At 39.4% G+C, this 14,192-nt stretch overlaps 2 protein-coding genes across 2 annotated transcripts; one reads left to right on the top strand and one right to left on the bottom strand.

Moving 5' to 3' along the window:
• Nucleotides 1-2,548: 2,548 nt before the first annotated feature.
• Nucleotides 2,549-5,440, top strand: LOC111443689 (uncharacterized protein C57A10.07-like). Its single transcript, XM_023081616.1, has 3 exons — nt 2,549-3,476; nt 3,558-3,682; nt 4,939-5,440. Exons 1-3 carry the CDS (start codon nt 2,879-2,881, stop codon nt 5,257-5,259), a joined length of 1,044 nt encoding a protein of 347 aa, XP_022937384.1. The 5' UTR covers nt 2,549-2,878; the 3' UTR covers nt 5,260-5,440.
• Nucleotides 5,441-6,452: 1,012 nt separating this feature from the next.
• Nucleotides 6,453-7,587, bottom strand: LOC111443690 (pathogen-related protein-like). The gene is made up of 3 exons (XM_023081617.1): nt 7,369-7,587; nt 6,853-7,287; nt 6,453-6,774 (listed from the first exon to the last, which is right to left on the bottom strand). The coding sequence occupies exons 1-3, from the start codon at nt 7,504-7,506 to the stop codon at nt 6,625-6,627; spliced, it is 723 nt and encodes a 240-aa protein (XP_022937385.1). The 5' UTR covers nt 7,507-7,587; the 3' UTR covers nt 6,453-6,624.
• Between the last annotated feature and the right edge of the window lie 6,605 nt (nt 7,588-14,192).

The following is a 14,192-nucleotide window of genomic DNA, read 5'->3' on the forward strand; positions in this document are numbered from 1 at the left end:
GTTTTAGGAGGAGATTGTTAGATAAAACCTGAGTTTTTTCTTATTTAGATTCACATGATTTCCTTAGTTGATTGAATACCTCCGTTTGACCATTTGACAAACACGTCGAATGTATTACCAGAGTTTTAGATGACAATTTTGTAGGAAGTGGCACAGATTTAGTTGGCCACTCTCCGACCTTATTTAGGATAAGTTATATTTAAATAGAAAACGTGTTCAGAAGATTTCACAACCAATTTGAAGCACAGTCAAAATTTCAGTAATTCTCTCTCCTTGTTATTTTACGCGTTTTATTTTCTTCCAACAACTTCCCGTCAACGATTTCCTCTCACCGAAAAGAAAAGGATTTCCCTGGCCGATTATCGAAAAACAACATCATATTTGTCTTCTCTGTAATTTATTTGATTCTCTACGTGATTATAAATAGAGGACTTTCACACAATTTAGGTGTGGTGATTTTAGCAAATATTCTCATGGTATCAGAGCTCTTTCGGTTTAACCCCGATCCTTTCTTTTCAATGGCTTATGAATCCTTTACTCATCATCTTCTCCACCACCACCACTGACTTTGACGCCGCAGGGAAAGTCTCCATGACTACCACAGGCGGAGTCGATCGATTACTCTTCGGTTCCACTCTTTTAGCCTCCTAATCATCCTTTGTAGGCCCACCCTTCATCATTTTTTGTACATACAACCTTCATCCTTCACAAAAACCCTAATCTCAGGATCCTCATCAGCGTTCTCATCGAAAATATAAAAAATCTCGACAAGCCCATCGACCTTCTGCAGAGATTTACCTTCAGAATCCAGGCGCCGCACTGGCCTCTTCGTCAACCAAGTCGTCGCCAGCCTCCTCGCCAAAATCGGCTCCTTCGCCCACTGTGGTAACTCTTCCGGCTTCAACACAATCTTCGTCCTTTGCTCCGGACGACGTGACTCCCTCTCTGTCCATTAGAACTTCACCACCTGATATGGCGTCGGCTACTTCTCCACAGCTTCACTTACTATTCCGTCACCGGCCCTCCACTCCTAGCAATGGTGGTGCTGTGAACAGAATCGCTGTCTCTAGATCTATCATTGTGACTCTTCACCCACTCCTGATGGTCTCTTTATTAATCAGTTAAAATATGTTCGAGATATTCTTACTCATGCTCATTTTCTTGATAGCAAATGAGTCCACAAGGCGCAGACTACACTCCATCTTCGCCCCTCTCTTTCGTTCTTCGTCTAAAATACACCATAGAGTCCGCTTTCTCAATTTCTACCCTCTTTTTCCTTTCTCTTGCCCTTTTATCATAATAGAGTCATCGTCCTAATTGTGAAGTCTCTAACTTGCGTCTCTATAGCTCACAACCCATGGTTGTTTCTAAACACCTTGCTGATGGTTCTCTTTTCTCTAATCTTACTCTATCAATCTCCCGTTGGCGTCTTCTTTATTGACTTTTTTTTTTACCCGTCAATTTCTTCCCGATTATTTCTCCATTTCCGTACTCTCTACTCTCTTTCTCTAGTTTCATTCCTATTCTATTTTAAACTACAATTTCTATATCCTCCAAGGTTCGATTTGCAGTAATTCACAGGGGGATTATTCATTCTCTCTCTGCTTTTTTGTTCTCTTCGCGACTTGACGAAGGCCCTTCCAATGACTCTCTCTCTCTCTCTTCTCCTTCTTCCTCTCGGTTTTTCCTCCTACTTTGTGGAGTAGACATATTCTCGTCAGAGCCAAGGTGGCATTGCCGCTGCAATTTTCATGGTCAAGAAAACACTATGTCGCCCAACCAGACATCTCCTCTGAACCAAGTTACTAACATCTTCCCGAAAAGTGTTTCTCGACCTCTCTTTGAATTTTTCAGATTCAAGCTTCATGTTCGTTAAAATCCGATGCTCAGCTTATCGGGATGTTAAAGATATTTAGTACTGAATTATAGTTTACTATATATATATATATATAGTAAATATCTCGATATTCGCATGGCTTAACACAGGTATCATATTTGCTTTATTATTTAGACAAATATCTTATATTCGCTGTGGCTCTTTCTTCTTTCCATATTCTTTATAATTTATTCGATTCTCTTAATAATTATAAATAGAAAACTTCCCAACCATTTAAATGAATTGGGGTGGTTTTAGCAAATATTCTCAAGGTTCGTTCTCTGTACCAAAATACACTATCTTTTGGTTTCTATCGTCAAGTTTTTTGATATGTGACCGATAGTCTTAACATGTGTTGTACAACAAAAAACTCTTAGAAGCTCGAAGTGAGGTTTTTAAGTCAACCATATTTCGTATACGAGAGTAGTGAAGTATAAAACATATTACATAGATACAAAAATCAAGTTTAAATTTTTTTGCTATTCTTCTCGATTGTGAAAAAAAAAACCATTATAAGTGCCTAAAATGAACTCAATTCTACCGAAATATGCTAATCCAACCCAACTCAACCCAACCCAACTCAACCCAACCCAACCTTTATAGTTTGAGTTGGGTTGGTCCAGGCCAACTGGCAGATGGCTGTAGAAATTTCTATACCGTGAGGTGTCGTGGTGTGAGTCGTCACTCATCTTAAAATTTTGCTGAGATTTTCAAACTCGTCATTTCTTTCCCACGCCGAGGAGCAGGTGCGAAATTTGATCTTCTTTTTTGTTTGACTCCCCTGTTCTTAGCTTCAAACTCTATATTTATTTGTTCTATATGGATTTCTGGACATTCTTATACGTAGATCTCGTAATTTCTTCATCCGTTCATCTCAAAATCCATTCATTTTGATGATTACTGAAGGGATCCCTCCTTGATTGAATCAACCTTCAGTTTTTGCCATTTGGGTATGTTTAATTCAATCCCAAATCGATACCCATCTCCTGGATTGTTCATATCATGCGCAAAATTTCATATGGGTCTTCAAATCCCAAGTCCTTCAATGCATATCCAAGAGGAGGCGACTTCGATTTAGAATCAGGAGGAACCCTAAAAAGAATTCGAAAGCCCAAAACTCCCCCAATCTATCTCGTAAGAATGTTCAAATCTATTGGAAATCGTATCCATTACTATTACAAACTGCATCCCGTTATAGTTTTGTTCATCTGTTTATCAATTGGGGTAACACTTCTCATGATCTTGTCTATGTATGAAAATCATTATCGGATGACGAATTATTACGGGAAATTGAATTTAAATTCTGAGAGATTCCCATTTCCAAAGCTTCGAAATCTTGTAATGGTTGCTGGTCACTCTGTTTATGCAAGTAGTAGCTGTGAGAAAGTTGAGAAGGAAGATTCATGGGTTTTGGAATCGTATCAGAAGCATCCAGGCCAAGCTGCTACGTTTGTTTCTCATATTAAAGAAGGGATTGAGATAGCAGCGATGGATGATGCGGCTTTGTTGCTGTTTAGTGGTGGAGAGACTAGAAAAAATGCTGGCCCTCGAAGTGAGGCACAGAGTTATTGGGCTGTTGCTGAATCAAAATCATGGTTTGGTAATGCGTTTCTTAACTCATAGAATGGATTGTAATATGATTGTGATACATGATTATCTTATAAATTGTTGTAATGTTTAGGTAATAAAGAGAATGTGAGATCAAGAGCACTCACAGAGGAGCATGCCAGGGATAGCTTTGAGAATCTTTTGTTCAGCATTTGTCGGTTTCGGGAGCTGACCGGAGAGTATCCTCGAAACATTACTGTAAGTCGTTTTAGTTGAAGAATGTAGAAATGTATACACAAAGGCTTTGAGACATGAGGAGAAGTTGCTAGCAGTTGATCTAGGTAGAGAGGAGAGGATTATTCATCTTGTTGTGACACTTGTTTGTGTGATTACATATAGTTCATGAAAATGCTACATGATTATGAATAATTGATGGATTAAGTATTAGTGTTATTGCTTGAAGTAATAATGTGAGATCTCGAATTAGTTGGGGAGGAGAACGAATCATTCTTTATAAGGGTGTAGAAACCTCTCCTTAGCAGACGTGTTTTAAATATCTGCTAGCGGTGGACTTGTGATGTTGCAAATGGTATCAGAGCCAGACACTGGGCGATGTGTCAGCGAGGAGGCTAAGCCCCGAAGGGGGTGGACATGAGGCGGTGGGTCAGCAAGGATGCTGGGCCTCGAAGGGGTGTGGATTAGGGGTCCCACATTGATTGGAGAAGGGAACGTGTGCCAGTGAGGATGCTGGGCCCCAAAGGGGGTGGATTTTGAGATCTCACATTAGTGGGGAGGAGAACGAAACATTTCTTTATAAGGGTGTGGAAACCTTTCCCTAGCAGATGTATTTTAAAAATCTTGAGGGAAAAGCCCAAAGAGGACAACATTTGCTAGAGGTGAACTTGGGTTGTTACAAATGGTATGAGAGTTAGACACGGGGTGATGTGTCAGTGAGGAGGCTGAGCCCCGAAGGGGGGTGGACACAAGGTGGTGTGCTAGCATGGACACTGGGCCTCAAAAGGAGTGTGGATTGGGAGTCTCACATCGATTAGAAAAGGGAATGAGCGCCAGCGAGGACGCTGAGCCTAGAAGGAGGGGTGGATTGTGAGACCCCACATCGGTTGGGGAAGAGATCGAAGCATTGTTTATAAGGGTGTGGAAATCTCTCCCTAGCAAACGCGTTTTAATAAAACCTTGAGGGGAAACCCCAAAGAAGACTAGAACTTGAGTCTAGCGCCTTAGACCATGGATGAGTACCAATTTCTCTGCGTAACTCTAAAAGACTCGTTTTAAAAACCTTGAAGGAAAACTCAAAGAGGACAATATCTACTAGTGGTGGGCTGTTACGGGGTTTGGTTTGGGTACTCTGAGAGTACCAGTAAGGGATATATGGGTTATATCAGTATGATCAAGATCTTCCTAAATGAAGAACAATGATAATTACATCAGCTTCTTGTTTAGTTCGTTTTCGATGTTAATTTGTTATGATAATCGTTCAGTAGCTTCGTTTTCAGGTGGTAAGCTACGATTTTAAAGAGAAGAGATTTGCAAATCTCCATAGATCTGCCATTAACTTTCCAAAATCAAGGTTCTTCTATGCTGGCACACCAGCTTCAATGACATCGAAAGACGCTGCTCTAAAGGGCGAAGCATTGGTACGAGCTCAGTTCCAAGATGACCCCTTCGGATGTCAAGGTTCCCTCTACCGCAAAAAGCTCGGAAGAGACCCTTTTCATCGGTCGATACCTTATCCGAACGGGTGCCCTGAGATTGCTGGCCTTTTCAGATATTGCAGACCAGGTCCTTATCCTGGATCCCTGCCGTGGACTAAGTGAGTCTTGTACTGCGGACTCATGAGGTTAGATCTAACATTCTTAATGGCAATACACATAGCATTCTATTGTAATGGATGTCTTCACACAACATTTTGTAGCATATAGTGTTTACACATACTGCTATCATTGTAAGAACCTTCCACATCTTCCCTATTACTATGCATTCTTATTTGGTATTTTATTATTTTTTATTTATAGCTTTATGTAGTCTAAGTAATTAACGTCATTATTGTTAGGATCGCACAATAATGCACACACTCGATCCAAATGAACATTGGCTAAAGGTCTCGTATGGTTGACTTTAGGTATGCAAAGAGAGAATACAGAGAATGAGAAAGGTAGATCTTCAAAGCACCACTAGTAGAAATTGTCCTCTTTGGGTTTTCCCTTTCGGGCTTTCCCCTCAAGGTTTTTAAAACACATCTGGTAGGGAGAGATTTCCACACCCTTATAAAGGGTGTTTCGTTCTCCCCCAACCGATATGGGATCTCACAGTCCACCTCCTTCAGGGCCCAGCGTCCTCGCTGACACTCGTTCCTTTCTCCAATCGATGTGGGACCCTCACCAAATCCACCCCCCTTCGGGGCATAGCGTCCTTACTGGCACATCACCTCATGTCCACCCACCTTCGGGGCTCAGCCTCCTCGCTGGCACATCGGTCGGTGTCTAGCTCTAATACCATTTGTAACGGCCTAAGCCCACCGCTAGTAGATATTGTCCTCTTTGGGCTTTCCCTTTCAAGCTTTCCCTCGCGCGTTTGCTAGGGAGAGGTTTTCACACACTTATATATAAAGGGTGTTTCAGTCTCCCCTATGGGATCTCACAATCTACCTCCTTCAAGGCCTAGCGTCCTCGCAGGTACTCGTTCCTTTCTTCAATCAACGTGGGACCCCCACCAAATCCATCTCCCTTCGTGGCCCAGCGTTCTTACTGGCACATCGCCTCATGTCCACCCCCTTTGAGGCTCAGCCTCCTCGCTGGCACATCGGCTGGTGTCTGGCTCTAATATCATTTGTAACGGTCTAGAACCACCGCTAGCAAATATTGTCCTCTTTGGACTTCTCCTTTCGGGTTTCTCCTCAAGGTTTTTAAAACGGGTCTGCTAGGAAAAGGTTTCCACACCTTTATAAATGGTGTTTCGTTCTCCCCCAACATGTTGGATCTCACACTATAACAATTGAATAAGACATAAATAGACAACAAGCTTCATATCGTGTTTATTAGACAAAAGTCAATTGATTTGACATAATAGGTGATACAACCAGTGACGGAGATTTGAAACGCGTCGGTTTATTTTAGTTTAAACCATAAAACAAAGCATTAGATCATGGATACAACAGTAGTTCATTCAAAGGGTTTCCCATATCATCCCAAGTTCTTGAGCATCGGGCAACTCGAGAGTTCCTTCCCCTCCTCTGCAGAATCATCCATCTTAGGACCCTTCACAAGAGGTCCAAGCAACTGAGCAGGATCATAAAACTGCTCCACCTTCACTATCTTCTTATTCTCATCCAACTGTAAAATTCAGAATTGAATATGAACACTTGAATGTTCAGTATCATGATGAAACATCAATCATTGTTTGATATTTACCTCAAAGATCCCAATGCCATACAACTCAACCAATTCACCTGTAGGAGCATGTCCTTTATAAGGACCCTCCATGTAAGCCCAATGCCTAAACTTATACACAATCAACGGTGGCCCCGAGTAAACCTGGACGATCTCGAGAGCAAACCCACGTGGAAAAGTTGTCGTGAAAAGCTTATTAGATGTCTCTGCTGTTTCGTGTTTCGGGTCGTATAATCTGTACTCTGCAGGAAGAGAGGTTTGAAGTGCAGCATTGTACCCTCCCCCTAGCTTTCTTTTCTCCTCCAAAGTGATGGGCTTCCTTCCATTTAGACTGAAAGTTACTTTGCTGGGATCCATTATTTTGTAGTCCTCTGGCTTTACTTTGTTGATATTCTCCAGTTCCCAATTCTTGACCAAGTTTTGGACCTCTTCCTCCAGTGATCCAGGAGGCCAAATCTTGATAATTTAGAGTGTCAAAACTAAAATAGATATCAATAGAAAACCGCTCGATATTGAAAGGTATAAGCGAGGGATTACCTTAGTTCGTCCTTCCTCGAAGAGCTTGTTAACGCCTTCGTAGTTCGGAGGAGCTCCAAATCTCCATGTGGTGTTCTTCTCGACGTCCCCGTTCAATAGCCATCGATAAGGATCTTGTTTAGTTGCAGGGGAAGCCATTGGTTTGGTGGTAGACCCAATTGGTGAAGAGGCATTGAAAGTGAAATGCTCAATTATATAGTGGAAATGAGAGGTGTTTGTGTTTTGGTTTGTTTGTGTGATAATTAGTCGATGAAGAAAAGTTGATATGGCCCATAAGTTTTGATGTCATTGACAACGTCATATTGATTTGTTGTAAAGTCTCCTTACTTTTGGATGTGGGGTCGAACTATATTTCGTAGGATTTTAGCCGCCCATGTGAGGAAATCGAGAAAATATTTTCAACTAAGAGATTAGAGATTTGAATTTGGATTCGATCACTGATGGCCCATGCTCAGGATTTGGAATTTGGATTTGATCCCTAATGGTCTCGACATTTCTATGCATCCTCTACTACTGGGTCACGCTACTAGGAGAGGTGGGGTCGAACATTTCTATGCATCATCTCTTAGTTGATAAGTTTTGATGTCATTGACAACGTCATATTGATTTGTTGAAAAGTCTCATATGATAATTACTTTTCAAAGTGGGGTTGAACTATTTTTCGAAGAATTTTGGCAGCCCATGCGAGGGAATCGACAAAATATTTTCAACTAAGAGAATAGAGATTTGAATTTGGATTCGATCCCTGAAGGCCCGTGCTCAAGATTTGGAATTTGAATTTGATTTCTGATGGCCTCGACATTTCTATGCATCCTCTACTACATGGTCACGTTACTAGGAGAGGTATCGCTGTGATACCATTTTGTAACGATCTAGGCCCACCGCTAGTAGATATTATCCTCTTTAGGCTTTCCCTTTCGGGCTTCCCCTCAAAGCTTTAAAACGCGTCTACTAAGAGAAGGTTTCCACACCCTTGTAAATGGTGGTTTGTTCTCCTCCCTGACCAATGTGGGACATCACACATTTGTAACGACCCATGCCTAGAAGTTGTTTAAACCTTTCTTAATCATTCTATCTTCAAGATAGCTCGTATTCGAATCTTGTCTCAATTCATGCGCATTCCCTCTTTTACTCAAATGCCATAAAAATTGATCTGAAAACACTTCTTTATTAATTTTTGAACGTTGGTTCTCTAAAAAGTGATTCGTAAATGTATATTTATAGTTTTTTTTTTTTAATTTAGCTTCCAAATTATATACCGTTTAAATTTTAATATATTTTTGAAATTTCAAAATTTTGTACCTTATCTCTCTCTCTCGATTTTAAAAAGTATTTAATAAATATCTTAATATTTAAATTTTTAATTTTGTATCTAACAAATTATTGACGTATGAAACACAATTTTTTATATAAAATTAAACTTTAATAATCTATCAAATACAAAATTCAATGTTATGAAACCAACGTATTAAAGTAATCATAGTAAATGTCAATTTAGGTAAGTACAAAGGAACTACGGATTCAAGTGTGATGACTCTCTATATTCAATAGCCCACGTGTGCCTCCATTTCGACCGCTACGTCAAGCTGCCCCTGAAAAGAAAATTGAAGTAGGGTTGAGTATATAAAATATACTCAATAAGCAGCTTGTTGGTAGTTCATAGTTCGATATTAAGTTGTGTTGATCTTATTCATACGTTCGGTATTTTATTCTCTTTTGGAGATTCGTTCTCCGTATAGGCTCTTCGTAGGTTTTACTTTCTCTTGATTCTTGGTCCTATATGGACATCCAGTCCTCAAAATATTCTTAAGTTCTCTAGGTCTCTTAGTGCTAGTCTCTTTCGATATTAATCCATAGGGTTCATGCATGCTAAAACTTGATCAACTCTAAGGTGTAATTGTGGACCCCTTTTGCTTGTAGCAGGTTCACCAAAAGAAAGCTAACTTGCAACTTCCTAATAGTCTCCACAGGGCACAAATTATACATCATAAAGCATCATAGGTCAGTTCTATAGTTATCCGGACCCTTGACAATCGAGTCAGGTTTACGATGAGGAGCTAGTATTGGCAAACCCCTACTGTCTCAACCGCATAACTCACATGCATGAACAATAATCATAACCAACTTGTAAGGTACAGCTGTGGATCTCTATCGCTCGTGACAGGCTCACTACAGAAAGTTAACTGGCAAACTTCACAATATTCCCCATCGAGTATAGTCATAAGTCATAAAATATCATAAGCCAATTCTATGGTTATCTAGACCCTTGACAATCGAGTTAGGTTCATGACAATAGGTTAGTTGGTGAACCCCTAATCGTCCCCGTATAACCGCATACATCATAAACAAATGGAACAAAGATATAACATAGCGATCTAAACATGGTTAACTAGTCATGAATTTCAATTCAGAAGATACTGGGTATGCGTTTAATAAACATGCATAATAGCATTCTACATGTATCATCTCAGCTTTTTTTATGTCTAAACAATTATAATAGGCTTCTTATCTCATGCTTTGTATCATACTAAAGGCATGGTCTCAATTTCAATCAAATCATAACTCAACAATTCATTCCTTGATAAACATGAATTGTAGCATTTAACGTGCTCTTATATACATCAAATCAACTCATTCCATGCTCAAATTTCTATGATATGCTTCTTATATCATAATTTCATGCATACTACGAGCATAATTAAATCTAAGGTTCAAGGTACTACTTGGAATGCATGAAACTTTTTGCTTGGGTTTGGGTCTTCCAAAAACACCCAAATTTATATCTTTCAGTGACGGTAAAGTTTATGTTCAAGGCTATAAATAGTCGTTTATGTTTGTTGTTTTAGCACACGAACATTTTGAAGATTAAAACCGTCGTGATCCTAAAATATAAAAACACAGTCAAATAATTAAGCAAACAACACCACAAACAAAACGAAATTCAATTACAAGTTGATGATGTTCAAATTTTATTACAAATGGAGAAACGAGCATAGGATACAGTTACAAAACGAATACAAAGACCCAAAATAAATATAAAAAAATGAACTAATGGTTCAAAACGCAACTCCCTCTGTGATTGCATAGCTCTCAAACACTCCTCCACCTCCACCTGCAACCTGCAAACATCCGGAAAAGAAAGAGGAAATGGGTGAGTATAAAAATACTCCGAAAGTAACCTTAGTATAAAATAATGCTTAGTCTAGTAGGTACCCATGGACTTTACTTTAGGTTCTATGAAGTTTTAGCCTAGTCTCTATAGCTATCTGGGGAGGCTTCAAATATTCGAGCATATCTCTAGTATGAATCTTATCCTTAGGGGCCGGTACAGGTTTTCCAACATTTTTGTTCTTTGACTTGGGTAGTTTGCTTTGATGGGCTGACCTCCTAGATTGAGGTGCTACCTCGTAATCATCTAGTGGGATAGTATGATATTTGCTAGCCTGAACATCATTCAAGAGAGGTTAGCTAGCTAACTCTCTCACAAGACCATATAGTCACCCTAGTTTGGGGGGACTGACCCTCGAGTGCTTTCCAACTATTACGCCTACTTGCGTGGTTCCGTGCCTCCTCTCAAGACAGCTATTACTGCACCGGGTAAAGTATATGGTCACCTGGATGCACTACGCTATCAGGCATAGGCTTGACTTGACAATACTTGTACAACTATTGCTTGGTAGGTGTTGCTAGTGTTAAGGACATACTAGAGGAGATAGGAGGCAAAAAGGGGATGAAGGACTATAAAGCGATGGGGATCGTGTGTCTGTCGTCTAGTTATAATACGCGCCTGGAAGGTCCGACCTGTTTGATCCGAAATCTATGCCCATGTCCAATGACCTGAACCGAATCTCCATAGGCCATGTGTCAGCAAAGGAAAAATAAGAAAATTCTCGCACACTTCCAAATTTGAACTCACGCCCTCAACCTTGAAATAGCCAGCTGGCATGCACCACGTGGCATACCGAAAGCTCAAGTCTCCCTCCCTTGGGCGCATCCGTACTGCACATGGGAGTCCTTCCAATGAGAATGGGTGATTTTTTTGACCCATTTGACCTCTTGTTTGAGTATTTTTCGTTCCAGTTTCGATACTAACTCTAATTCTACTTACATTAGGACCTACTAGTGAGTTTTTAAGAAACTGGAAGCTTCCAACTAGCGGAAAAGCCAGCTTGAGAGGGCACGCTTCATTCTAGTAATTAACCACATGGACTTTAGGCAAGCAATACTTGTAGAGATCGCTAGGACGAGCTTGCATGCGAGCATACCTTGTCAAATCTCATTTAACGATTCTAGAAACTTTAGAGCTAGCTCCTCGGGGTAACTCTAGATCTCCAGTAAACCTAGCAATTCCTACGAGTATTGCTTGCCTAAAATCTGTTTGGTTACGTACCGGGATGAAGTACGCCCTCCCAAGTTTGCTTTTCTGCTAATTGGAAGCTTCAAGTTTCTTAAAGGGAGGTTAAATGGGTCAAAAACTCACCCTCATGCTCGCTAGAAGGACTCCCACCCACGAATAGGACACATCTAGACTTGCTCTTTTAGCGTGCCACATTGTGCGTGCCAACTGGTTGTTTCGAGGTCAAGAGAGAGTTCAAATTTGGAGGCGTGCAAAACATTTCTTGGTGCACACAGAGTCAATTCAAGATGTCGGACGTGGGCACAAATTTCAAATCAAACGGATTAAATAGGTCAGATCTCCGAGACACGTATTATCACAGAACTAAAGATGCTCGGTCCCACTCCTTTTGTGACACGTGGCAGCAGTTCAACCTGACACACCCACGTCCTAGTTGTGTGACGAGCTTCCTACCTCTCGCTTCCCTGCGAGTTCACTATTCCAAAAGCGGATAAATTTTTCATCTTCCTTCTATTTTCTTTGCACTTTTATAAGTTCCTCACTCTTTGGCACATACTTGTATCACATTGTGGACGAGTATTACGAGACGAGCGTATTAGATGACTTTCTTTAAAATAAATTTATTTAAATTGTAGCTTGGGACTTAAAAAAGAAGGAGATCATCCTATTAATTAATAATAAATAAACTTTCAATGGAATTTGACATAAATAAAACTAAGCTTATTATTTGAGATTATTTATTCCATTATTGAGTTGTAAGTTATAGGATTTTTCTTAAGAACAAAGATAAATAATATTTATATTTGCTCTCTGTCCAACAAATGGTGTCGTGGTGTAGTTGGTTATGACGTCAATCTAACACACTGAAGATCTCCGGTTGGTAGGTGTAGCTATTCTCTTGCGATCCTATTTTTCTATTAAAACACTGTAGTTTGCTACATACATGGCATGTCTTATATATGTGGAAAAATTCATTTAAAACATTTCATAAGCGATGTCATAAACTTAAATGTTCGGTTCCATGGACTATTCTTAATGGTACAATTTAAACATAAATGCAACTACCCTAGCCTCGGTTCCATGGCCTCCTTAGCATTGAGTCAGAAAATGCATACACAAGAACCCGTAAATGACTTTGCATGAAACTTTTTGTGACCTTGAACTCTACTTTGAACTTATTGTTATTTTGTTTCTTCTATTTCATTGATGTTTATTTTTATTTGAAATTATTTTACGAATGTTTAAGTCCATGACATCATTTATGAAATATTTTAAATGAATTTTTTCGTGCATAATAGACATGTCATGTGTGTAGTGTGACCTTATTTTTAATAAGAAAATAGGGTCGTTACATTTGGTATCAGAGCTTTAGGCTTATAGATTATATAGACTAGCCTCAAAATGTTTCCATGGCCTTGTAGCGAACGTTTCATCACCATCAAGTATGCCTTACGAAAGATAATAAATGAAGTTTTGTTATGTTGTGATTTACTAGGCTTGGAATATGAGTGCTACACAATGTAGTGATGATTCATAACATATTTAGGTTTAACAAGATTTGTATTGATACTATAAAGTTATAGTATCATAAAAAGTATAAGTTACTTGATACTAAACGAATAAAAATAATTTTGCTAAGGAATGTTAGATGTTTCAGTTAAATATCTTAAAATATTGTTAAACGAAGTAGTGTTATGACCATAGAGACGAAAAAGGATGTACCCACGTATATTAGTAATAAACTTATGAAACCCTAAATTGAGATCGAGTGGAGTGAGAGATCCATGATGATAAAAGTGTAGAAATTGTTTCCAAGCCAAATAGTTATTGTACCTTTGATAATCTTCCGGGTAATACTACTAAGTAAATATGTTTCAATAGAATAGTATGACCGATTTTGATCAAGTTAGTTAATGCCTCACGACCTTTAAAAAGAACGAAACACAATATTTTGCTCATTTGACCCTCTTGCAGAGCAATTTTCATGGATTCCATTTTTCTTCTTCAAAAATAGATTCTCTTAGGATTTTGCACAAGAAAATTGGGAGAAATTTGGATACTAGAACTCGATTCAGGACCCAAAAATCAACGAACAGGTAAGTAACTAATCTAGACTTTTCTCAAATTTTACTTGTAGGAATCATTTGGAAATCTATATGAACTCTAAGTTAAGTAATATTTAAAGAATTATGTTAAAAATTGAAGGTTAAGGACTTGAATTAAACAATTTATTCTAGTTTCAAGTGATTTTGAAGTAACCACTAAATGGACTCTCAAGTAACAATATTTGCTAGTGGTGGATCTGGGCCATTATAAATGGCATCAGAGCCAGACACCGGACGATGTGTCAGCCTTCTCGTTCTTCCTTTAAGGGGAGTGAATTTGGGGCGGTCCTACATCGATTGGAGGAAGGAAAGAGTGCCAGCGAGGACGTTGGGCCCCGAAGGGGGGGGGGGGGGGGGGGGGG

This window comes from Cucurbita moschata, unplaced genomic scaffold, assembly GCF_002738365.1.
Source record: "Cucurbita moschata cultivar Rifu unplaced genomic scaffold, Cmos_1.0 Cmo_Scf00005, whole genome shotgun sequence".
NCBI classification, from domain to species: Eukaryota; Viridiplantae; Streptophyta; class Magnoliopsida; order Cucurbitales; family Cucurbitaceae; genus Cucurbita; species Cucurbita moschata.